The 24,989-nt window shown below is 35.3% G+C and overlaps 1 protein-coding gene across 1 annotated transcript in view; it reads right to left on the bottom strand.

The window, feature by feature from the left end:
- The window catches only part of LOC136030605 (GRB10-interacting GYF protein 2-like), an 86,071-nt gene that overhangs the window by 29,642 nt on the left and 31,440 nt on the right, over positions 1-24,989 (bottom strand). The window contains exons 12-17 of the mRNA XM_065709674.1: positions 21,822-21,825; positions 20,065-20,285; positions 14,123-14,449; positions 10,544-10,795; positions 5,415-5,642; positions 580-846 (exon numbers count right to left, since the gene is read on the bottom strand). Of these exons, the coding sequence (XP_065565746.1) occupies positions 580-846; positions 5,415-5,642; positions 10,544-10,795; positions 14,123-14,449; positions 20,065-20,285; positions 21,822-21,825 (1,299 nt within the window). The remainder of the gene's footprint in view (positions 1-579; positions 847-5,414; positions 5,643-10,543; positions 10,796-14,122; positions 14,450-20,064; positions 20,286-21,821; positions 21,826-24,989) is intronic.

Below are 24,989 nucleotides of genomic sequence, written 5' to 3'. Positions count from 1 at the left end.
ATAAACTCTATAAATAAAAATAATAATAATAAGAATAATAATAATAAGAAGAAAAACAAGAATTAATGAGGTCAACAATTGCTGCCTCAGCGGTAAAGCAGCAAAACCTCACATAATAATCAAAACATCAAAAATATGCTATATTTGAATATATCAAATCTTAGATCTCAGTTTTATATCAAAGAATCATATCCAACTTGAACCTTCCAGGGAGCCTTTTGACCTATTTTTTATTGATTATAAATAGTTTACATTGCATTAACATGGATCTTTAACAAAATTTATACATACATGCCTATTAAGCCCTTTGGACTGAAGTGTTTTTCTTCTATCCCCCCCCCCCAAAAAAAAAAATTAATAGGCCTATTTGTATACAGGCTTTAATAATTAATCTGATTTCTTTCGGAAGATAGCACTAGGCAACGTTGGTTGTTTTCCTTTCTCCTTTTTTTTGACGATTTCGATTTTTCTCCTCTCATGAATTTCACATGCTCTTTCATATTAGCTTTAGACCTACATAAAACCAATAAGGTCTTCAATGTTACTAGATTAAGTGGTTCGATAAGAAAATTAAATTACCTCCTCTAATTGTTTTCTTAACTCCTCTACTTTCCTAGCCCTCTCCTTCTCTAGCAACTTCTTTTCTTGCTCACTTTTTCGTCTAGCTTCTTCTTCTAATTTAAACCTCTCCAAGTCAAACTTCCTCCTTTCCTCTTCAAATTGCTTACGCTCTTCTTCAAGGCGTAATAGTTCTCCCCGAAGGCGTTCCTCCTCCTTCCGTTTTCTTTCCTCTTTTTCTCTTTCTTCTTGCAACCGCTTTTCATTTTCTCGCTTTCTTTGCTCTTCCTAGAAAAAAAAGGTGAAAAAAGTAGGTAATATAAAGGAAGAAGAAATATAGAACGAAGAAAAAAAGAGGAAAAATCAGTCGACTTTTCTAATTGTTTTTTTTTTTTTCCATTCTCTTTATCTTTCTTTATTTTTTTAGGGGCTCTTCTCTTAAAAGAGATGCATTTTTCTTCTCTACAGAGAGAAGCATTGAAGAAATCCAGAAAGGAGAAACACAGGCAGAAAGAAAATAGATTTCAGATTTTTATTGCTAATATCTTGTCAAACACAATCTTCTTGTCTGCCGGCTGTCATTTTGATCTTACAAAGTTAGCCACTATGGCAAGCCAGTCTCTCAGCGAGAATAGAACAAGAAAAACTGATGTTTGTTCACACTATAGCAATAAAATATTTCAATTCTGAACGGCGAGAACGTTATATTAATCAGTATAAGAATGATCTAAAAAAAAACATGAAGAAAAAATGGCTAGCTAGACTTTTTTCAGCTTGACAAAAAGAAAAAAAAATTAGTTATGACGTTTAGACAATCTAATAGGTCTTACAATCTTCATATACTATTTTCCAGAAAAAGAATCATCTATGAAAGAAAAACTTGTGCTACTACCTTTTCAGTCTCAACCGCAAATGAGATTTTAAATATAATTATATTTTATCACTGACTGTTGTGAATACAATCAACACCATTACCATCAACCATTTGTGATAACAAACTATCAGAAAGTAGCGATCTGTGCTAATTGTAGCTAGAACTCTAAGAAAAAGGATTAGGTTGACAATATACATTGAACGAGTTAAATTTTAATGATAATTTCATATTTTGTAAAACTTTAAATTAGAGTTAGCCATTAACAGTTGCCAACCTAAGAATATTTGCTTAAATGTCCTATAACTTGTAAACCCTCTAGCAAGATTAAAGTAGTTTAAAACTTTAAAATTAAATTCAACATATAAGGGCCCCCAACAACAGAGGTTGCAAGCCTTTATTTAGAAAATACGAAATTTTGTAATTTTTTATTTTCTAGATAGACGGTGACCGTGGCGTTATTTGTTTGACTTTTTTCACAGAGGTGACCATACCAAACAAATGATCGTATTACTTTGGGACACGGCTCATCCAACCCGATATTAAGTTACTGTCCCCTTTTTCATTGAAAAAAGAAGAAGATTAAACTGCAGCAAAGTTACGTTTTCTGTCACAGTTTCGGCCGGAAGAGCGCCGATGCAAACCAGTTTCAGAGGCCATAGCGCCGAGCGGTTGCCTATTCATTCCAAAAGATACACACAGTCTATAAAAAACAAACGGTTGATAAGAATAATTATTTTTAAGTCTCAGTTAACTGAGTTATTCATCTGAGGCCTTATAATATTACTAACATTGTATTTGATTGGACAGCAATCTATTATGAAAACGATTCGGTGGATGCCTCTGTATAGAGAGGAGGAGGATATCTCAACCCTCCTCCTCCATTTCCATGCCTGATTGTTGAATTTTCACTGATCCTTTGGGTAGGAATAAGAGAAGGGAGGAGTCTACTTTACTAAGTCTGTAATATAGGTGCTGCGAGGTGAAAACTTGCATCTTGTTACACAAATATTTGAAGCATAACGTAAAAGATCACATTCATATGATTACCTCCATAGAAGAGAAGAAGCAGGGGGGGGGGGGAGTCTTATAAAAAGATATGTTCAAAGAGCTCCCCTTGAAATGAAAATGTTAACTTCAGATCTGTTTTTAATGTTTGAGACCTCAGCCACTTGAGAAATATTTGATAGAGTTCACGTTTTTACAGATGGATATAATTTCAAATAAATTCCAAAAGACATGATTACAATATATGCATCAACAGAATCTACTGCCCCATACCTTGAATTTATGCCCCATACCTTGAAGAATGGTTACACAAAAATTCAACTTTAGTATAAAGAGTCAGGGTTGAAGGGACGGTACTCTGCTCATATTTAGGGTAACCTAGGGTATCGTCTTAACAACAAACAAAATCAAATGATTAAAACAGTTGAATCGAATGAAAGTAAAGAGCAACATTGCAGAGAAATTATTCCATACATTAGAGTCTCACCTCCTCCCCTTCCCCACTGTTTTGGCAAAAGTTTGACTTTTTACCCCAGATACTTCAAGAACAAATGCTAAAATAAGAGGGCCAAGGCTCTAAGATTCAGCTTTTGCCAATATTGGGATTTGCATGGCTGACCATCCCTTCAAGCTTTTTAGACCATGGTTGGATTGTCCTTCTGTTGTTACCAATTCATAGTCTAAGCAATTACTGCTTATCGCCTGTAAATTTCATAAGAAGGTGTACCAAATATTCAAAACTATGTCTGTAGGCTATGGTTCTGGATTGGTTGAATCTCACCAATCGACCTAGTAATTCTAGACACATTCTCCACACTAAGAGCGCAACTCTTTTCCATCAAAATTTAATTACAACTCAACGTCTCCTGGTAAATGTGTTAACGATAAACATTTGAAGATCCCTCTCCTCTTACCCCACAGGTGCCAGGTAGGTCCCAATCTCTTAAAGAGCATAACTAGGATATCCACTGTTATTTCTGACTATGTAAGGTTGAGATCTGACAAATTCTCTCAGAATATACCCTAATGACTAGAATTTACGATTATGTACCACTTGATGTCCCCCAACACATAAATCAGTCAGATTATACCCTAAACCTAAAACGGTAAGATTGAGATATTAGGCACTGCTTTCTGGTACAGGTCCTAATGACAAGATAATAGAAACCCTATCCCCTCAGAGGTTAGACCAGGCCACTACCCCAATAGGCACACAGTCGAAATTGGCTCTCATTTTCAAAAACAACCTTGTTGAAGTCCGTTAAGAAGTTCTATTAGAATCACATTACAAGATTTAGGCTCCCTTTCCCATAAAAACAAAATCGGACTCGGAAATCAAAACTACCAAGCAAGACACCACAGGTTCATCAGGTTTCATTAAAATCCAAAAACCCGTTCTGCTAGCTGTAGGAATAACAAGAACTTAGGGACCTCCCCTTCTTCCCCAACAGAGATTGGATCATCTCATGATTCCCCAAAGAAATGGTTAAGCAACTATCAAGTACTTTGTGTACAAAGATTGGTTGAGATTTGAAAACCCCCTCTGGTAGATGCCCTGATGACAAAACCTAAACCTCCCGTTCCCTCATCGTAATTTGATGTAAACACAAATTGAACAACTAGAAAGATGGTACGAATTTCTAGGAAACTAATTCTTTCCAAGTGAAACTATAATTTCTAAGTACTTCCCATTAAATTTGGTTGAGATTCGACAACCCTTTCTGCTAGATGTAAGGGCGACAAAATTTTCGAAACCACCATCCCCTCTTCTCCCTACCAGTCTATGAGTTGGGTAGTAGCTGGACTTTGTCTATTTCCTTCTGGGCTAAAGCTTTATATATATGCTACATTTTTTGAAAATTCCATCAAAAACCGATAATCTTATAAAACAAGGAAATAAAAAAATTTAGGGTCAAATTTTCCAGACATTCAATCTAGGGAAAATACGGAATTTGACCTGAGGTTCTCGATAATGCTCAAATGATCTGTATGAAATTTGACAAGACATACTCCCTAGGAGATTCATTTTCAGAGTTAAAACAGTTTCTTTTTTTTAACGATTTAGAAGAATAAATAGACAAAAATTATTTAAATTCTTTTCATGGAAAATTTTTGAAAATTTTCAGCTTCCAGAGGAACTATTTGTCCCGTTTCATGACTTCCAAAAGTAAAAAAAAAAAAAAAAAAAAAAACTTTGATTATGGACCTCCTGTGGTTTCCAAGCTACGATGATCACAAGAAAAAAAAAAAAAAAAAAAAAAAAAAAAAAAAAAAAAACAAAAAAAAAACACGAAAGTATTAAACATAAATTTGAAATATTTATGACGAGTATGGTACAAATACTCCGTGCCGTATGTCTCGTACATAGCAGAACAAAAAATTGAACTTATTGGATAATTCATACGAGAATATAAAAATAAAATTTTAAAGACATCTATAAAATACAGGGCTTTCATGATTGATGACAAAGGCTGTAAGCTGCGACGGATAAATTTTGGCGGCTATCAGGTTCGATACATACAAGTATGAAAAATATTTTCAAAAAAGACATATTTCAGAAGCTTTTGAAGAAAAAACTGAAAAAAGCACTTCGTCACACCTACCAGAGGGAAGACGTATGAGGGCAGCAGCACATGTCTAGGATGATTGACGACTCTTTCTGGATGCCAGGGTTCCTCTGGCGGCACAGGAGGAACTAAGCTAAGGAAGCTGCATCTTAAGTGTCAGTTCAAGAAAAAATGCAAATTGTTTTAGAGCGAACATAGAAACAACAGGATTTGTCAGAAAATACTCTTTAACTGCTAATAACAATTTTAATATAATCTACGAAAATGTTCAGGAAACACTTGGAAATATAGATGAAGTCAGGGAAAAAAGAAGTTTGAGGAGATTCATCGTAATGAAACAACATAAATCATAATTAACATTAATTAACAAGTGTTGAAAACAGAAGTCTATGAATTAAAATATATCTTACCAGTTCCTTTAAATTAGTTTCATCTGGCTTATTCCAAGATTGGTGTTGATTAGAAGGCAGTCCTTGTCCAGCTATATTTGATACAGAATCGAGGCCAAGCATTCCTGGTACAGGCCAACCAAGACCAGTTGAGACCATGTTTAGCGACATTCCAGGGGCACCACCACCCATAATTGGAGCAACACTTGCTTCAGTTCGAGTAGGATTCAAAGACCAGGGACGGTCGGTCTACAACGTTAATGAATTATATAATAAAGATCTTGGAAACTGTAAAAGTATTTGAACATCTTTTGAATAGTAACGATAGGCTTTCATTAATAAAAAAAAATTATCAGCAGTGGGATTTAAGCATATGATTTTGAAGTATTAGTACTATTGTTACCACCACGACTTTGAATCAGGGCTTCCGTTCCCTGGAATTTCTTCGAGTATCTTAGGATGTCTGTCATCAGCTTAGGATCTTAGCTATTTACATTATAATTACTGACACACATCTTATCAGTTTCTATCTTTTTAACCGGCTGATATTTTGCAGTTTAATGATGGAAACTAAGGAATAATTTATCATTCTAATATTGTTGTTTTGGGATTGTTTACCAGTTTTTTAGTTGTCGTGCTTTTTCTGATGATTTTTTTTTTGCTTGTATATTTTTATAACTTAGAAATTCAATCTCGGCACTTCTGAGCTATTAATAGAAATTTTTTGAAATAAATAACTTATCTTATACATCTTTGCAAGTGAACTTTGGGACATAGTTAAATTCTCAGTCACAGTGTTAATTATCACTCTAGTTTGGTAATCCTCTTGTCACACTTATGTTACATTAAAGTCAACATTACTAAATGTTCAGTTGACAAAAAAATAGTGTTGCTGAGAAAAATGAAATTTTTTTCAGCAATACTAAGCAAATTCACCAATTTAAATTTTTAATGAACAACGATTATTTTAAATTCCCAGGTTACTTGACATATTTTTTACGTAAGAGAAAAGCTTGGGTGCCACAGATTTTGGGTGTGAATATATTATTATTAATAAGATTACTAGTTGACGAGTTAACGAGATTACTATAATTATTAGTGATTATTAAAAATGACAAAAAATACAGGTGGATTATATATATGTATAGAAATACATACATACATACATACATATATATATGTATCTATATATATATGTATATATATATATATATATATATATATATATATATATATATATATATATATATATATATATATATATATATATATATATAGAAAAGAAAAACAATATGGGAAGTAAATCCGAATATTTCCGACTTATGAAATATTAAAAAAATGTACTTTACATTCAGGGTTTCCTCGTAATACAAGCAGAATTTGAATATTTCACTGTGTTAAGTATTTAGGAATAGTGATTCAATTACCAATAGTGTCTGCATAATCGGTATTAGACATCATCAGCAATCAAAAGTTGCTAATTATAGTGATATGCTAATTAGCTGCGTCATTTTTGGTTAGTCATACAAGTAGGATTAATTACACAAACATTAGAAATCTTACAAAAAATACTTATACTACATTCTACTATAGTTATCAAACTATTTGCATGCACTACACAAGACAAGATATTTATTATCCATAAAAAGTAATACACAAACAATCTTAACAACCTACCTGAGCAGAAATGAAGCCTTGAATAAAAGAAAGTAGTAACTTATAAGAGTGGAAACCGGTGTCGGTTTCCACCGACGCCGGTCGGTCTCTCAGTGTCGACCGGTCGAAAAAAACACTATCAAAGCCGTCTAGCGTCTGGCGACATTTGTTTCAGGGTAATAATAAGAATGAATAATTTTAACAGTGTAGTTGGTAAAATTAGGTTAAAAATAAGTGTCTGACCTCAATTCCCGACAGAAAAATGACTACGGAGCTAGAAAAAATACCAAGTGTCGCCAAACGATATGTGGCGTTGATAGTATTTTTTCGTCGACACTAGTGCCAGTTTCCACATTTATAAGTTACCCATACTCTTTGGCTTTGAATGCAAAGGAGTTTTAACAAGTCATGTAGCAAAGAACGCGTAACAAGGAAAAACAAAAGAAAAAGCCATCAAACAAATAAGAAGGAAAGAAGAAGAGCGGAGAATAAGTTCAATAACAAAATAGGTAACAACAAGAATTACTGAAATTTATTCTACAAAATAGTGTTCAAAAGACCGTAATAAGTATTAATGATTTTCCTTATAAGGAAACAGTTTAGCACTTGAGAGTAGTACCCTCTGTAAATGAATTCTGCCATTGATTAAGTAAGCTGCATTTATATCTTCATATCTACATATCCGCATGTAGTAACCGCTCTCGCAGGAGTGCTTCCAATGGATTTAAAAGCATTGGAATTAAGTATATTAAGATACGAAAAAAATGGTCGACCTCAAAATTGGCCGAGGGTTTTGGGTCCTACATTGAATGGAATTAGCTACTCGACACATCATAGTCATTATACCGACAAAATTATTGCTAATTTTTTGGGTCCTTCTTTTAATGATCCTGGTGCATCTCAGCCCTTTCATATAGACCGTAAATCTTTAGATGAGTTTTTGTATGAAAAATGGTTTGATGAGTTTAAAAATTCTGCTAGCACATGGCCGGCTAACTCCTTTCAAAATAAAGATGACCTTATCTCTGCATCAAAAATCCCCCCAAAAAGCAGATTAACACAGCTTATTACAGGGTATAGTAGATTGCTTCATTTTTTAAATAGGATTGGGAAAACTGACTCTCCATTGTGCTTGTGCGGTCTAATGGAAACATGCAGTCCTCTTCTATTTGACTGCCCTGTTTATTGTAGAGCACGTATGGTAATGGAGTTCGAATTAAGTGAATATGAAATAAGTGTGTCGTTTCCTTTATCGCTGATAATTAGAAATAATAGAGTTCGGACTATTCTGTAAACATATTTTTATCCCGCACGAAGAGACTTAACTTTTAGCTAGTGTTAATATTTTGTTTAGATAGTTTGTATTCTTTTTTTTTCTCTTTTTTTGTAGTGTGTACGTGTGTTCTTTTCTGTTGTTTTTTTTTTACTTTTTTCTGTGAAATACCTGTTTTTGGTTTAATCACGAAATAAAGTATCTAAGTATATCTACATATCTTTATACATTTATATCTATTTATATTCATTTATATCTTTATATTTAATCTACATTATATCAGGTAATCTACATTTATATCTAAATTCATACCATTCAACTTATTAAGTGAATCTAAAAAAAAGCACGGGTCCAGACTTCCCTCTTTTTTATGTTTAATTTCCGCACACTAAGGTAGATACTTTTAAGTTTCAAGAATATCATTCCTGTTTGAATTTATAACGGTTGCTGCTGATCGAGGCTTGTACCATCACACTGTTTAATACTAAGGAGTCCCTAAGGGGCCTTAAAAAATGACAGCCTAGGGGACAGTGTACCAACGTAAACCTTTTACTGAAGGGTTAACCTTAAAAAATACCGCTGAATTTTGGAAAGAGGTTTATACTAAAGCAATTAATAGAAGAATCTCTTTTGCGAAACATGCATTGTATATATATATATATATATATATATATATATATATATATATATATATATATATATATATATATATATATATATATATATATATATATATATATATATATATATATATATATATATATATATATATATATATATATATATATATATATATATATATATATATATATATATATATATATATATATATATATGCATATTTTGTCCATTCTGCATATTTTGATCTCTGGGGGGGGGGATCTCAGATATGTCTCTTACTCTATCTGGCAATACCACAAAAAGAAGAACTTCCTGAATTTGGACTGAAACTGACTTCTGAGTTACAAAAATTCGTAAGCATAAAAAAAAAAAATCGGTGAATGTCTTAAGCAGCTGGGCATAAGGTAAGGGGGAAAGGAGCAAAATTTTTTACTTAGTCATTAATATTACTTTAAGGGTTTTTTCTTTTGTTTTACCACAACTTTGTGAAAAATATCTTTTTAGGACACTTGAAAAAAACTCCTCTGATTCTAGGCGAAATTAACGGTCTCGCATTTCAATTCTAAGTTCTTGCTTTCAACCTGCCTTAGACCATAGGTAAGCGTCCCTTGTTTACCTCTCATTTTCAGACAATCTAATGGTCCTATGTTATCTTAAATTTTGGGTCAACCTGCCTGAGACTCTAGGCAGGCATGACTTGCTAAAAGATAACAAAACGTGTGTTGGTCCAATAGGAGAGGCACCCGCATAGGCAAATAAATAATGGAAAATTTCGTTTTCCATTATAATGGAAATTTTCCATTATAATGGAAGAACCGAGCGTGAATAACTTGGTAGAACCTCAACACAACTATTCCATTTTAATTCAAAACTTTAATTCAAAAGTCCAACTTTCCAATATATTTGCCACTCCCCCGACGTACTATCCAATATATTTCCCAACTATCAAATATAATGCAAAATTTCCATTATAATGGAAGAACCGAGCGTGAATACCTTGGTAAAACCTCAACACAACTATTCCATTTTAATTCAAAATTCCGTTGATTTTTGAATTAAAATGGAATAGTTGTGTTGAGGTTCTACCAAGGTATTCACGCTCAGTTCTTCCATTATAATGGAAAATTTTAGACTACACAGTACAATTTTACAATCAAGCGAAATTAGCTCATTTTGCACGGAGTTAATAAGAACCTTTATATTGGAGGGAAAAGTTGGCAGGCAAAGAAGCACGAATTTATTTCAAGGGAGGAGCTCAGTTTAAGGAGGGCCTACCTAAAAACAAAGAAACTGTTTGAAAATTTAGAGAGCTCATAAAAATATATAGACGAGTCTTAGGGGAGGAATCCCCCGACTCATCTTTGCTAGAAAGCAAGTTAAAGATTGAAAGTCCAGTGATGCCACAAGATTTTTTCTCAGGGATGGGTCAAAAATAGAAAAAAAGTATTTTAATGCCGTAATTTTTCTGGAAAATGATTCCTTCCGCTTCAAGGCAGGACTATCCTCATACATGTGCTGGCACATCATAGCATATTGCATATTACATATGCAATATTAATCATAGCATAGTATCGATTATAATCATAGCATATTAACATACCTGAGGTAAAGTAGAAGTAGGCACTGGTAGTTGCATTAGGATGGATTGCAAAGAATCCGTTTTTGCGGCGTTTGGCATTTGCTGCAATAGCGACTGAATAGGGTCAGGCTTATGAGTTAAAGGCTCAGATGCTGGGTCAGAAACATTTTGAGGTAGAAGACTACTGCCAAGAAGAGATCGAAGATGGTCAAGTTTTAATTGGCTTTGTAGACCAGGGGCCATTCCAGATGACTCAGGTAACAAAGGCTTGTTCTGGGGAGGAAATTAAAGCTGCATTAAATGAAAGATTTAGAATTAGAATATAAATCTACAGAGAGAAAATTGAAGAAGAGAAGGAGTAAGTGAATGTCAGGGGGAGATATAGAGTTATAGAGAAAGAGAGGGGAAGGAAAGGGAAGGAGGAGAAACAGTAAAGGACATAAGGTGAAGTTCTGAACTTAAATTGAAATATGTCCTTGTTTTTGTTTTTTTTTTAGAAACTATCAAAGGTCCCATGAAAACTTTCAAAGCAGAACACAACTTTTTCAAAGAATAGTAATTACCTTTTACATAAAGAAATAAAATCTCTCGTCATTTTGTTTTCCAGTCTAGTTAGCAATACAACAATATACCCCCCCCCCCACACACACACACACACACATAGAAACACACTTAAAATTTGACATTAAAAGACAAACAAAAAATGATTTTTTCACACCTATGATACCCAGAAAACCGTTTCAAATTTTAGGGTAAATATTGGGGTATCAAGGGGCGACAATGGCTCTCGTATTAAAAAATAGTCAAATGTACAAATGAAGACAGGAATTAAACTTAAACGCATAAGTTTTCCAAATAAGACTGAAAAAGGAATGATAACTAAAAACAAACACGAATTCTCCTATAAGCAATGAAGCCTGTCCCAATTCACCTGAAATCAAATACATTCAATTCACGCAAAAGCCAGAGCACACAAAAGTATAACATTGACACTAACTTTCCTGGGTTCGAAAGCCCAGCAATAGACATAGGCCACCTATTACTAGAAGAAATGTATTTGACAGGATTTTTTTTTACTTCTGCTGCTGAAACTCCAATTTTTCCATCAGCCCTTAGCCTTCTTTATTGCATCCCTTTATACCTCCCCCAACTTATAATCAGTATATGTAATAACACAAATATATAATATTTGTGTAAGTATATATTCGTCATCGTATCTTATTCATTGGAGGGAACAAATTAAGCAGCTATAACTGGGATAGCAAGAATGAAGCAATGAAAAAAAGAAGAAGAAAAAAACACATTGCATTAGCAATGAGACCTTTGCCATCATAGAGCACGGACGAGAAGCTCACATTCGCTACGACATGGCTACGTACAGGCATTTGATCAAAGAGCGTAATATCATGCTGCATAAAGACCGCAAAGTATTTATTGTCACTAAGGCTTGTGAGCTAGAAGAGGCCGTAAAGTAAAATGATATAGAAACTACATACAAGATTTTTAGCAAGCTTTCAGGTCACTACACCCAGACTACCTTCGAACGCCAGAAATAAAAATATGAACAACCATTGAGAGTGCCTATGTCAGTGGGAAGACCACTTTTTAACTCAGAGCCAACCAAACCAAGAACCAGCTTGGTGTTTCTGCAGCCAATGCTACCCCTGTCCCTGACCGAACCGAGTTTACAGCAGCAGAGATTAAATCGACAAATGAATCTCAGAAAAATAACAAAGCCCTGGGTATATGAGGCCTAACACAAGAAACCCTGAAAAATTATTGTATAGCAATGATCCTAGGTTAACAAATGTTGTAACATTATATCAACCAATTTGTATGGCGCTTGAAAATATCCCATCATGTTAGAAGGAAGGCAATCGTGTACCAATCAACAGAAGGAAGGGAACCAAGGCAGAATATAGCAACTATCGTGGCACAGATCCTCTGCTACTGGTATCAGATGAGCTCTTCACTATGCTGCTCCTAATGCGATCAGAAAGTTACTTATAAACCTTCTGGCACCCCAGCAAGCTCGGTTCATGCGGCCGGCACACAACGTAGCAAATCCAAACAATTAGACAGCTAGGGGAGAAAACTTTATAGTATCAAAGCAAGGCATACATTGCCTTCGTCGATTTCCTATCTGCCTTTGCATTGTCGACAGACGATCTTAGTGGTCGATCCTCCAATCCGTCAGTGTGCCCAAAAAGATTGTCAGTTTCTTCAGAAGTCTTGAACAACACCGAAAGAGCTGCAATTGTAGAACGTCAACCCTCATCATGTTTCAAAATCAGTAACGGTGCTCGGCAAGGCTGTGCTGCAGAACTAAAACTTTTCAACTGAGACATGGACCATATACTCAGCGAAGCATTGCTGTCGCAGCCGTTCGGCATATATTTTGTCAGGAATATTATCTCGGATGTTGACTTTGCTGATGATGTGCCACTATTATATGAAAATCGCAATGAACTTAAGACTGCACTGGAAACGCTGGTGTCAGCTGCGGAAAAGCTTGGTATAAAATTAGATTGGTCAAACAACTACTTTTGGCAGGACGCCACCTAGCACCGTGACATCTATAGAAGTTTGTGGTCAAGCAGTTCACTTGCCATAGTTCAACTGTCTGTTCAAACGGAAATGTAGATACAGGGATATGAGCAAGGGCGGCAAAAACGAATGCCATCTTCTAAGAATAATGTTTCCCAGCCACCAGGACAGCCGCCTCACTAAAGCGCGAATCTACTCTGATTCGGTAGCTAACGTTATGTTGCACTTATCAGTGACGTGACCCATGACCAGAACCAGGTGATGCATTATGAATGTCATCCAGATGAAACACCTCTGAAAAACTGAACGCGTCAGATAGTTTGAAAAGGTATTGAACTTGACTGTCCGAAGATTTGATATCTTGCTTGCTATGCTGGTACGACCGTCTATTACATTTGCCCCCGCAAACTCCCATCCCACCCATCTCTGAATCTGACTCAACTACAAAATGCTGGAGAACCCCAGGGGATGGCCAGACACCAGATGGGAGGAAACCATTCGTAATACTAATCCCCCTTTTCTCGTAAATTCAGTCTTTTAAGCCGCGCAATTATAATGCGAAACGCATAAATTCAAATGACAACTTTCGAAATAGTGCTATAGGAAATTGTCACTTTGAGGAAAAGAATGTAAGAGAGACCCCTTCAGTTACTAAAAAATGTACATATCCAATATATTCAAAACAGGCGGAAATTAAACACATAAAGGAAATTTTACAAAGGGAGTGATGTTAAGGCTTAAAACGAACAATAAATTAAAATTAAATATTATTCGTATTATTTACCACTAAGTTACAAAATTTAAATTCTAGCCGCCCCCCTCCCTAAAGAAGCAAAAAAGAAACAATTTTAGGTTTGACCCCCTTCCTCAAAACAAAACTATGTAAAACTACGCACTTTTCGGTTACTTAATATTTTTAAGTTTAATGTATATAAAGTGTATAAATTACCACCACTAAAAATTACTTTCGATAGCTTTAACAATAGTTTTGAATACCTAGAAAATTAATTTAATATGTTTTCAAAGACTATTTTGAAAACGCTAAATACTTACATGTTGCTGCTGCAATTGCTGCAAGATTGACTGAATAGGATCTTTGTTCATTGTTTCTGCTGGGTCAAACAATTTTGGCTGCTGCAACATTAACGGGTCGAAATTATACTTCGGCAGTGTTGCATCAATATGCTGTTGTACAAGATGGTGTTGTTGCAAGGGAGTCAGTGATTGCCAGCCTTCTAGCTGCTGAAGTTTGGCTATCACTGTTTGTCTGAGTAACTGCTGCTGTTGCTGACATATCAGCTGCTGCTGCCTCAATTGCTGCTGCAGTAATGAGTGTCTTAGAGCATCAGAATCTGCTGTTGCACGCGATGGCTCAGGTTCCTGCAAGATTCAAAGTTAGGGAATGCAGTGAAATAAATTGGACATAATGTATCTTTTACAGACACATAACTGTTTGAGCAACTGAGATCAACCAAGATCATTATTAAACTGATCATTTACTGATACGCTGCAAGAGTTCTAGGTTATGATACTGCAGGTGATTGGTTATCTTCCTGCAGTATAAAAATTTAAATAAATTGGGCATAATAAACCTTAATGTATACGCCCAAAAAAAAAAAAAAAAAAAAAAAAAAAAAAACAAACAACAGAGAAACACGTTAGAACCTCAATAATCTTTATTGAATAAGACAATTTTCTTGAAAGTGTCAAAATTTCGGAAGCGACCGTTAGACGTGAGAGCAGTGATATTGTAATTATTATTGAACTGGAACTTCTACGGCCTCTCTCAGGAGAATTACGACCCTCTCAATGAATGGAAGCTAAGGGCTAGATTATGATTTAACTATCCTTAAGTCCTCCCCTGCATGCTCCAGTATCATCAACTACAAAACCAGTATTTTAAAGAACATTTTATCAAACTGAAAAGTATTGTAATTTTTGTAAACATTCATTGGCAAGGAAAATAATTTAGATTTTCTTTGCTCGGCGATACAGTTTTTAAAAAATTTTAATTACTGCTAAATAAAGTACAAATGCTTTACATTTTACAAGAAACAGAATAAATTAGAAAAAAAGTGCCATAAAAACAGAATCACTCCCCAACCCAAAAATTTTGAAAAATGTATTAGATGTGTAAGATGATGGTTTTCTCAGCTCTGATTGCAAGGATTGATTAAATAGAAACTTACGCAAATATGTATATCTAAAACGAATCAAGAAAACGATTTTTAAAGAAAAAACTCCAATTGCAGTTTTTGGTAGTAGTGGGCACCAAATAAAAAAAAAAGAAGAAAAAAAACATGGGTATTTGATACAAATTAAGTAAATTTGACAAGACTTTTCGTTCGTGAATACTAAAATATTAACAGTTTGCTGATAGCCAAAAGACAGCTACATCTTTAAAGAAAAAGCTGCAGAGCTAAAGCAGTGTTGTCAGCTGGTTCTCAAAGACAACTTAAAATAAAAGCTATATCTTCTTAAACTAGAACCATGATAAATCGAACATTATCTTAAGTCATAAATCATTTCTTAGACCACACTGCTTTTCCATTTACGATAAATTAAGCATGAACAAAAGCTAAGAGCTCATATGGCACTTGTGACGAGGTCGGAAGAGCCAAGAGCTCATATGGTACGAGCTCTAGCAGAATTCTAAGAATCAATGAACTGATTTAAAAGGAAAATCAAAGGCTTAATGCCAGTCGGGATTTAAAATAAGAGCTCTATAACACCAGGTCCTTCTAAATATCAGAATTCATTAAGATCCGATCACCCACTCGTAAGTTAAAAATTCCTCTTTTTCTCTAATTTTTCCTCTACCTTCAGCCCCCCCCCCCCCACCCAGAAGGTCGGATCGGGAAAAACGAGTTTTTCAAGTCAATTTGTGCAGGTCCCTGACACGTCTACCAATTTTCATCGTCCTAGCACGTCCAGAAGCACCAAACTTATCAAAGCACTGGACCCCCCCAACTCCCCCAAAAAGAGCGGATCCAGTCCGGTTACGTCAATTACATATCTACGACGTTTACTTATTCTACCCACTCTCCCGATCTCTCCACTCTAAGCGTTTTCCAAGATTTCTGGTATCCCCCTCCAACCCCCCCCCCAATGTCACCAGATCTAGTCGGGATTTAAAATAAGAGCTCTGATACATGAATTCCTTCTAAATATCAAATTTCATTAAGATCCGGTCGCCCGTTCTTAAGTTAAAATTACCTCAATTTTTCTGAATTAACGCCCCCCCCCCCCAACTTCCCCAAACAGAGCAGATATATTCCAATTATGTGAGTCACGTATCTAGAACTTGGGCTCATTCTTCCCATCAAGTTTCATCCCGATCTCTCCACTCTAAGCATTTTCCAAGATTTCCAGGTTCCAAGATTTCTGTTTCCCCCCTGCAATCCCCTATGTCACCGGATCCGATTCAAATTGAAAAAGGAGCATCTGAGACACAAGATCTTTCTATATATCAAGTTTCATTAATACTCGATCACCCATTCGTAAGATGAAGATAATTCAATTTTCACGTTTTCCAAGATTTCCAGTTTCCCCCTCCAGCTCCCCCTAATGTCACCAGATCTGGCCGGGATTTGTAACAAGAACGCTGAAGCATAAGATCCTTCTAAATATCAAATTTCATTAAGATCTGATCATCCATTTACCCCCCCCCCCCAACTCCCCCAAAGAACGCTGATCCGGTCTGGTTATCAAACCCAAAAATTAAAGGTCTATATAGGATAGAAATTCCAAATGAACTTCTGGACGAAACTGAAAACGTAGCCGAAGCTCGAACCGAACCCAAAAATTAAACCCCTATATAGGAGGGAAATTCCAATCGAACTTCTGGACTGCACTAAACACGTATCCAAAACTCGAACCGAACACAAAAATTAAACGCCTATATAAGATGGAAATTCAAATGAACTTCTGGACGGAACTGAACACCTATGCGAAGCTCGAACCAAACCCAAAAATTAAACGCCAATAAAATAATGGAAATTCCAATCGTACTTCTGGACTGCACTAAGGATGTATCCAAAACTCGAACCGAACACAAAAATTAAAAAAATCCTATATTGGATGGAAATTCCAAATGAACTTTTGGACAAAACTGAACACGTATCCGAAGGTCGAACCGAGCCCAAAAATTAAACACCTATACAGGATGAAAATTCCAATCGAACTTCTGGAATGCACTAAATACGTATCCAAAACTAGAACCGAACCCAAAAATTAAACGCCTATATAGGATGGAAAATCCAATCGAAATTCTGGACCGCACTAAACACGTATCCAAAACTAGAACCGAACCCAAAATTTAAACGCCTATATAGGATGGAAACTCCAATCGAACTTCTGGACTGCACTAAACACGTATCTAAAACTCAAACAAACCCAAATACTAAACGCCTATATAGGATGAAAATTCCAAATGAATTTCTGGACGGAACTGAACACGTATCAGAAGCTCGAGCCGAACCCAAAAATTAAACGCCTATACAGGATGGAAATTCCAATCGTACTTCTGGACTGCACTAAGGATGTATCCAAAACTCGAACCGAACACAAAAATAAAAACCTATATAGGATGGAAATTCCAAATGAACTTTTGGACAAAACTGAACACGTATCTGAAGGTCGAACCGAGCCCAAAAATTAAACGCCTATATAGGATGGAAATTCCATTTGAACTTCAGGACTACACTAAACACGTATCCAAAACTCGAACCGAACCCGAAAATTAAACGCCTATATAGTATGGAAATTCCAATCGAACTTCTGGACGGAACTGAACACATATCCGAAGCTCGAACCGAACCCGAAAATTAAACGCCTATATAGGATGGGAATTCCAGACGAACTTCTGGACGGAACTGAAAACGTATCCAAAGCTCGAACAGAACCCAAAAATTAAACGTTTATAAAAGGATAGATATTCCAAATGAACTTCTGGACGGAACTCAACACATATCCGAAGCTCGAACCGAACCAAAAAATTAAAGGCCTATATAAATTCCAGACGAACTTCTTGACAGAACTGAAAAAGTATCCAAAGCTCGAAGAGAACCCAAAAATTAAACGCCTATAAAAGGATAGAAATTCCAAATGAACTTCTGGACGGAACTGAACAAAGAGGGGGGGGGGGGCTGGTACACAAATCTAGATTCGACTTCTTCAATACAACTTTGTAGAAAAAAAAAATGTCACAGGTCGAAACAATCACAAAAATATACATTTAACAGAGGGTAATTATTATTTTTCAGCCTATCTTGTGCTAATAAGCACAATACACTTTGAATTAGCTGAGTAACAAGTTTTCTGTGGTATTAAAGATGTGTTTTCTTAACACTTTGGTGTTGCAAAAGGGCCTTCCTTACTTACTCTTTTATTTTTAAGCAAATAATATTTGAAAATGTATATGTAAAGCAAAGGATAAAAAAATACACCAGATTTGTGGTTTACAATAAAGTACACAGCTGAACTACATAGGAACGGCTTTTTTAATTCAAGGCACTTTTTTTAAATAAGATAACTGAGTGGGTCAAAGTAAGGATGAAACCGTTGATCTAAAAAATGACTTTTAAGAAAATTCTGGCTTTTTGAAATTCCAACACTTTTAAGGCTGTTTCAATACTTTTAAAAAAGCGATTATTAACGACATCACTGTCGGACCCCGTACGGATCCTTTGAGAACCCCCCAATGAAAAACATTTTTACCAGACGAAAATCCTTGTAAATTGACATACTGCTGTCTATTTTGAAGATAACTGCAAAACAAACCCAATGTAGCACCCCTTAATCCATAAAATCACATTTTTAAAACTTTTTTAAAAACATTTTTCACATTTTTTAAAAACACATTTTTTAAACATTTTCACACTATTATTGCACTGCGGGTGGAGTCACCAAACTGAGTCAAAGTTCAGGATAGAAGGGTCCATTAAGAACATACTACCTATACATGACCGATGAAACATAGAAGAGAAAATATAATAAATGAAAACAAATCAAAAATAAGAGAAAAAAGGGGTTAGTGTCAGCCAATGGAACAACCTGAAGAGAAAATAAACAAATATATCGACTAATAAAAATAAACCAGAATAAATGAAAGGCACATTCATCAACTGGATTTAGCAAAAATTCTCTGCTTAGCAATAGACTTAGTTTCCCTACAAAATCTACTCTCATTAAAAATGCGGATAGGTGGTTTTACCTTAAACTGAGGAAGAATCTTATTTGAATCATTTAAAATTAAGTTATTATAAATTGGACTTATCCAAATATCTCCAGTGTCTCTATTTATAGCAAAAATTCCTCTTATATATTTGCTTATTTTCTCCAGGGTTTTCTCTGCTTTTTGATATTTTTTTTCATTTATTATATGTTCTCTTCTTTGTTTCATAAGGGCTCATTGCTTCAAAAAAGCCTTTTTTTTATTGCGTTAAAGATATTTCTCATAAAAAAAAAACAAAGTAGTCCGGTTCCAGGTTAAAATTGGAAAAAGGATAGCATTTCCAGCTATATTAATGTTCTTATATCTATCTAAAATAGACAAGAATAGTGTTAAAGGTGACCTCTCTTATCTCTATATCTCTCTGTGAGAGACATAGATATCTATATAGATATATAGATATCTATCTCTCATAGAGGTGAGCTCTCTATATCTATCTAAAGTACACAAGAATAGTCATAAAGGTGAGCTAAAAGATATCTCTTATTGAATGAGCTAGGAGGGTCATGTCGAAGTAATAATGGAAGAGTTGAGGTAAACAACATCTTTTGACTATAATAATGATTTTAAATTTCTATGCTTTTGGAGACTATTTTAAGTTTTGGAAATAATTTTAAGTTTTTTTGTTGGCTAGTTTAACATAAGATTGGCAATGCAATGCGAAAAGAACGGCTTTTTTTGGCAATTCTTAGAGCTTCAAAAGAGTTTTAATGTGATAGTTTTAGGGCCATTTTAATACTCTCAATGGGCTTGTATTCCTTACCAAAATAGGACGTGGACTGGGTCCAGGTAAGAATGGCGGATTTCGTCCCCAGATTTTAGCCAATTCGTCCAGTTTTGAAAACGTTTCATCACAAGCTCTTCGAACTAGAAGATCCTTTGGAAAATATCCAGCTTTATGCCATTCAATCATCTCACTACTTTTAAACGGACCTTTAAGAATAAAAATTTCATACAATGACATTAGATAACGATTGTCAAGTTCTAACAAAAAAAAATAGAACAAAACATTAATAGAAAACCAACACAAGGAACAACCAATGGCGTATCCAAGATTTGTGTTCGGGATGGCGCAGAATGGGGGGGGGGATACGGGCACAATTTAAAAAAAATTGAAAACGCGTCATAAATTTTTATATGCATTTTATTACGTTTTTACAAGTCGGAATAATTTCGGGAGGGGGGGGGGGGGGGGGGTCAAACCTCGTACTCATCTCCCCTAGATAAGGCCCTGGCAACAACACTGGGCAGTAAGTCAAGGGAGAAGGGGTAATACTGCTACAACTACTACTACTACTACTAACATATCAGTTTAGCCCCAAGCTGCCTGAAGTCAAAACAATAGCGCACACTCCTTCTCTCCCCTTAAAAAAATTTAATAGACTGAGTAACACATAATAAATATGATTTAAAATCTTTTTTTCCATGAACTGGGATATTCCATTGGACAGGTCCAAAGGAAAAAATTAGGAACTGCCGTGCAAAAAGTGGGATAGCAAAGTAGCAGTGTTACTTTGCCAACAGTTTTCAAATTCGTTGGCATATGTTGTCTGTACCATTTATGTACCATTTTTACAAATAAGTCTGTAACATATGTACCATTTTCACATATAAGATGCTTTTTGCTCAAAGAAAAGCTGTCAAAACACAAGATGCGCTGCTAAAGTGTCGGCAGCTTCTGGAATCTGTCGAGTTCTGCTACTGGCAGCTTTGGAACTTTTTCCATACCTGATTAGGAAATAAGACGAATGAGTTTTTTGCGGGTTTTGATTTCGTCTTTTTAACATCAGAGTATTCAAAAATCTACTTTTAGAGTTGTTCAGAAACGATAATCCTTGTTTAAATTAAGACAAGTACCCCTTTCCCAAAATTTAAACCGCCGGAGACATAAAGCTCCATTTTTCACGTGGTAGTCGGTAGTGTTGGGGCTAACGACTTTTTTTCCTATTTCAGAATGTTCTCTCCCTTTGTACCCAAACAGCAACCAAAAACCTTCCCCCCTCCCCGGTACCAAAAAAATTGAGCTGGACTTTCTTCTTATCACAGTAATTTCTGGGGATTTCGAAGAGCAGGGTGAATGTCGTGGAAATTCGGGGATACCCCGAAAAAAACAGGGATGGTCGAATCACTGCTCATAAGATTAGCCTTAAAATAAGCAGCTTTATTGCCACTTCTGAGTAAAATTTAAAAAGCGATAATCTTAGGAATTTTAATATTGATATCAGATCTTTTGAATTGTTTCTTTTTTTTTGTATCTATTTGACAAGCTTGAGTTTCTCTCATCAGATTCCCAGGCTTTTTGGCATGGATTAACAAATCAGTTTGGCAAATAAAAAAATCAAATGTTACTTTTTGGATAACTACAATCGCTGTGCGTGGAAAACTCTTAGTCTTAGAAAAATTAAAACTACTGAAATTAAAAAAATAAAAGACAGATAATTTCTCCAGATCCCTGCAGTAAGTAATTAAATGCATTGAATTTAAAAAAAATATACAATTATCAACAAAACTTTTAATTACGATACTGAACAAAACAAATGAAGCTAGAATATGTATTTCTTCACGACAGGAAATTAAAAAAAAAAAGAACAAAATGAAAAAAAAGAAAAAGCTAAAATATGTATTATTTCACGGCTGGAAATAAAAAAGAAACAAAATGAACAAAAAAAGACAAAATAATGTATATAGCTAGAAAGCTTTTAATTACGATACTAAACTAAACAAATTACGTTCGAATATACAAAATAAGCTAAGCTAAAAAAAAAAAAAAAAAAAAAAAAAAAAAAAAAAAAAAAAAAAATCGTACATAGATAGTAGGATTAAATGGTAATTTCTTTCAGACTCACAAATTTCGGTTTTTAGGACAATCTATCGGAACTTGTAACATTTACAGATTTGAGTTCACTTATCAGACCTTTCTAAAAGTCTTTTTAATAATAAAAATCTCCAGATAAGTTGTATGGACGTCCTATCTTATTTATTGCATTAATGTATTGTTGCCATTCCCCCGGACAGTTTTCACTTCTCAGGGTATATTTTAAAAAAGACTTGTTTTGTGCATTAATAAATTATCTCTCTCTCTCAAGTAACATAATTCAATGATGTCAACCTTTTAGAAATTTTACAATAGAACAGCTATAATTTAGTCCAGCCATTAAAAAACAAGAGCTTAGAGCTCATATGGCACTTGTGACGAGGTCGGAAGAGCCAAGAGCCAAAAGCTCATATGGCATGAGCTCTAGCAAAATTCTAAGAATCAATAGATTGATTTAAAAGGAAAATCAGAGGCTTAATGCCGGTCGGGATTTAAAATAAGAGCTCTGAGACACAAGGTCCTTCTAAATATCGAAATTCATTAAGATCAGGTAACCCACTCGTAAGTTAAAAATACCTCATTTTTTCTAATTTTCCCTTTCAAAGTTTAAACCTCTTCAAATTCTACAAAATAAATCCCTGAGATTAATTTTGAACATTAATAATAGATCCTCAGTTAGCCATCTTTATGGATCTTCTGGTTTCTTCTCTGTTCATCAACATCATTTTATTGCCATTTCTAATATTTGCCACAATTATGTTGTTGGACAACTTTCACTAAATTTCCCAAGATTATTCCCGACAAATTCACAATTACCCAACATCTCACAGTTCTGATTTCTCTTTTGAAATTTGGCCAACGGTGCGAGCGGGATTTAGTTTGCGTCATATTGGTCCAAAAGCTTGAAATTCGATCCCAATAGCTGTGAGAAATTGTAATGGTAGAAATAAATTTCTGAAGTTATTAAGAAATCATGTTTCTAGTCTCCCATACTATTTTTCGTTGTGAGGGTTGAAGTTTGATTTCCGTAAGAAGTGCACATTTGTTTAAGCAGAACTAATGACGGTTACTTCTTTTGTTTATGTTTTTCTATTATTTTTTTTTTTGTGATATACCACGCGCTTAAGTATGCCATTAGGCATTTGCGCTGTTTGTTTATATGGTTTAATTCTTGTAGTAAATAAACATGTATCTATCTATCTATCCTCTCCTTTCAACCCCCCAGATGGTCGAATCGGGGAAAACAATTTTATCAAGTCAATTTGTGCAAGTCCCTGACACGCCTACCAATTTTCATCGTCCTAGCACATTCAGAAGCACCAAACTCGCCAAAGCACTGGACCCCCCTAACTTCCCCAAAGAGAGCGGATCCAGTCCGGTTACATCAATCACGTAGCTAAGACATTTTCTTATTCTACCCACTAAGTTTCATCCCGATCTCTCCACTCTAAGTGTTTGCCAAGATTTCTGGATTCCCCCTCCAACTCCCACCATTGTCACCAGATCTGGTCGGGATTTTAAATAAGAGCTCTGAAAAATGATTCCCTTCTAAATATCAAATTTCATTAAGATCTGGTCACCCGTTCTTACGTTAAAAATACCTCAATTTTTCTAATTTTTCCGAATTAACACCCCCCCCCCAAAAAAAAAATCCCCCAAAGAGAGCGGATCCGTTCCAATTATTTCAATCACGTATCTAGAACTTGTGCTTATTCTTCCCATAAAGTTTCAACCCCCGATCTCTTCACTCTAAGTGTTTACCAAGATTTCCGTTTTCCAAGATTTCTGTTTCCCCCTCTAACCTCCTATGTCCCCAGATCCAATCCGAAATGAAAATGGACCATCTGAGACATAAGATATTTCTATATATCAAGTCTCATTCAGATCCGATCACCCATTCGTAAGATAAAGAAACGTCAATTTTCACGTTTTCCAAGATTTCCAGTTTCTCACTCCAACTCCCCCAATGTCATCGGATCAAATTCCATTAAGATCTGATAAACCGTTCGAAGTTACAAATACCTCATATTTTCTAATTTTTTCTCAATCAACCCCCCCCCCCCAACTCCTCCAAAGAGAGCAGATCCGGTCCGGTTGTGTCAGTCACGTATCTTGGACTTGCGGTTATTCTTTCCACCAAGTTTCATCCTGATCCCTCCACTCTAAGCCTTTTCCAAGATTTCTGGTCCCCCCCCAAAACTCCCTCCAATAACGCTGGATTCGGTCGGGACCTAAAATAAGAGATCTGAGTTATGGGGTCTTTCTAAATATGAATTTCATTAAGATCCGACCACTCCTTCGTCAGTTATAAATACCTTATTTTTGGTAATTTTCAGAAATAACCCTCCCCCAACTCCCCCAAAGAGAGCGGATCCGTTCCAGTTATGTCAATCACTTATCTAGGACTACTGCTTAGTTTTTCCATCAAGTTTAACCTCGATCCCTCCACTCTAGGCGTTTTCCAATATTTTAGGTTTCCCCCCTCCAACTCCACCCCCCCCCCCCCAATGTCACCAGATCCGGTCAGGATTTAAAATAAGAGCTCTGAGACACGATGTCCTTGTAAATATCGAATTTCATTAAGATCTGATCACCCATTCGTAAGTTAAAAATACCTCATTTTTTTCTAATTTTTCCAAATTAACCGTAACGCCCCCCCCCCCCCAGATATATCAGGGAAACGAATATTTCTAATTTAATCTGGTTTGGTCCCTGATATGCCTGCCAAATTTCATCGTCCTAGCTTATCTGGAAGCGCCTAAACTAGCAAAACCGGGACAGACTGACCGACCAACCGACAGAATTTGTGATCGCTATATGTCACTTCGTTAATACCAAGTGCGATGAAAAAACGAATTCTAATTGTTTATTGG

Source organism: Artemia franciscana, chromosome 8 (genome assembly GCF_032884065.1).
Source record: "Artemia franciscana chromosome 8, ASM3288406v1, whole genome shotgun sequence".
Lineage (NCBI taxonomy): Eukaryota > Metazoa > Arthropoda > Branchiopoda > Anostraca > Artemiidae > Artemia > Artemia franciscana.
This window is presented reverse-complemented; position numbering and strand designations above follow the sequence as displayed.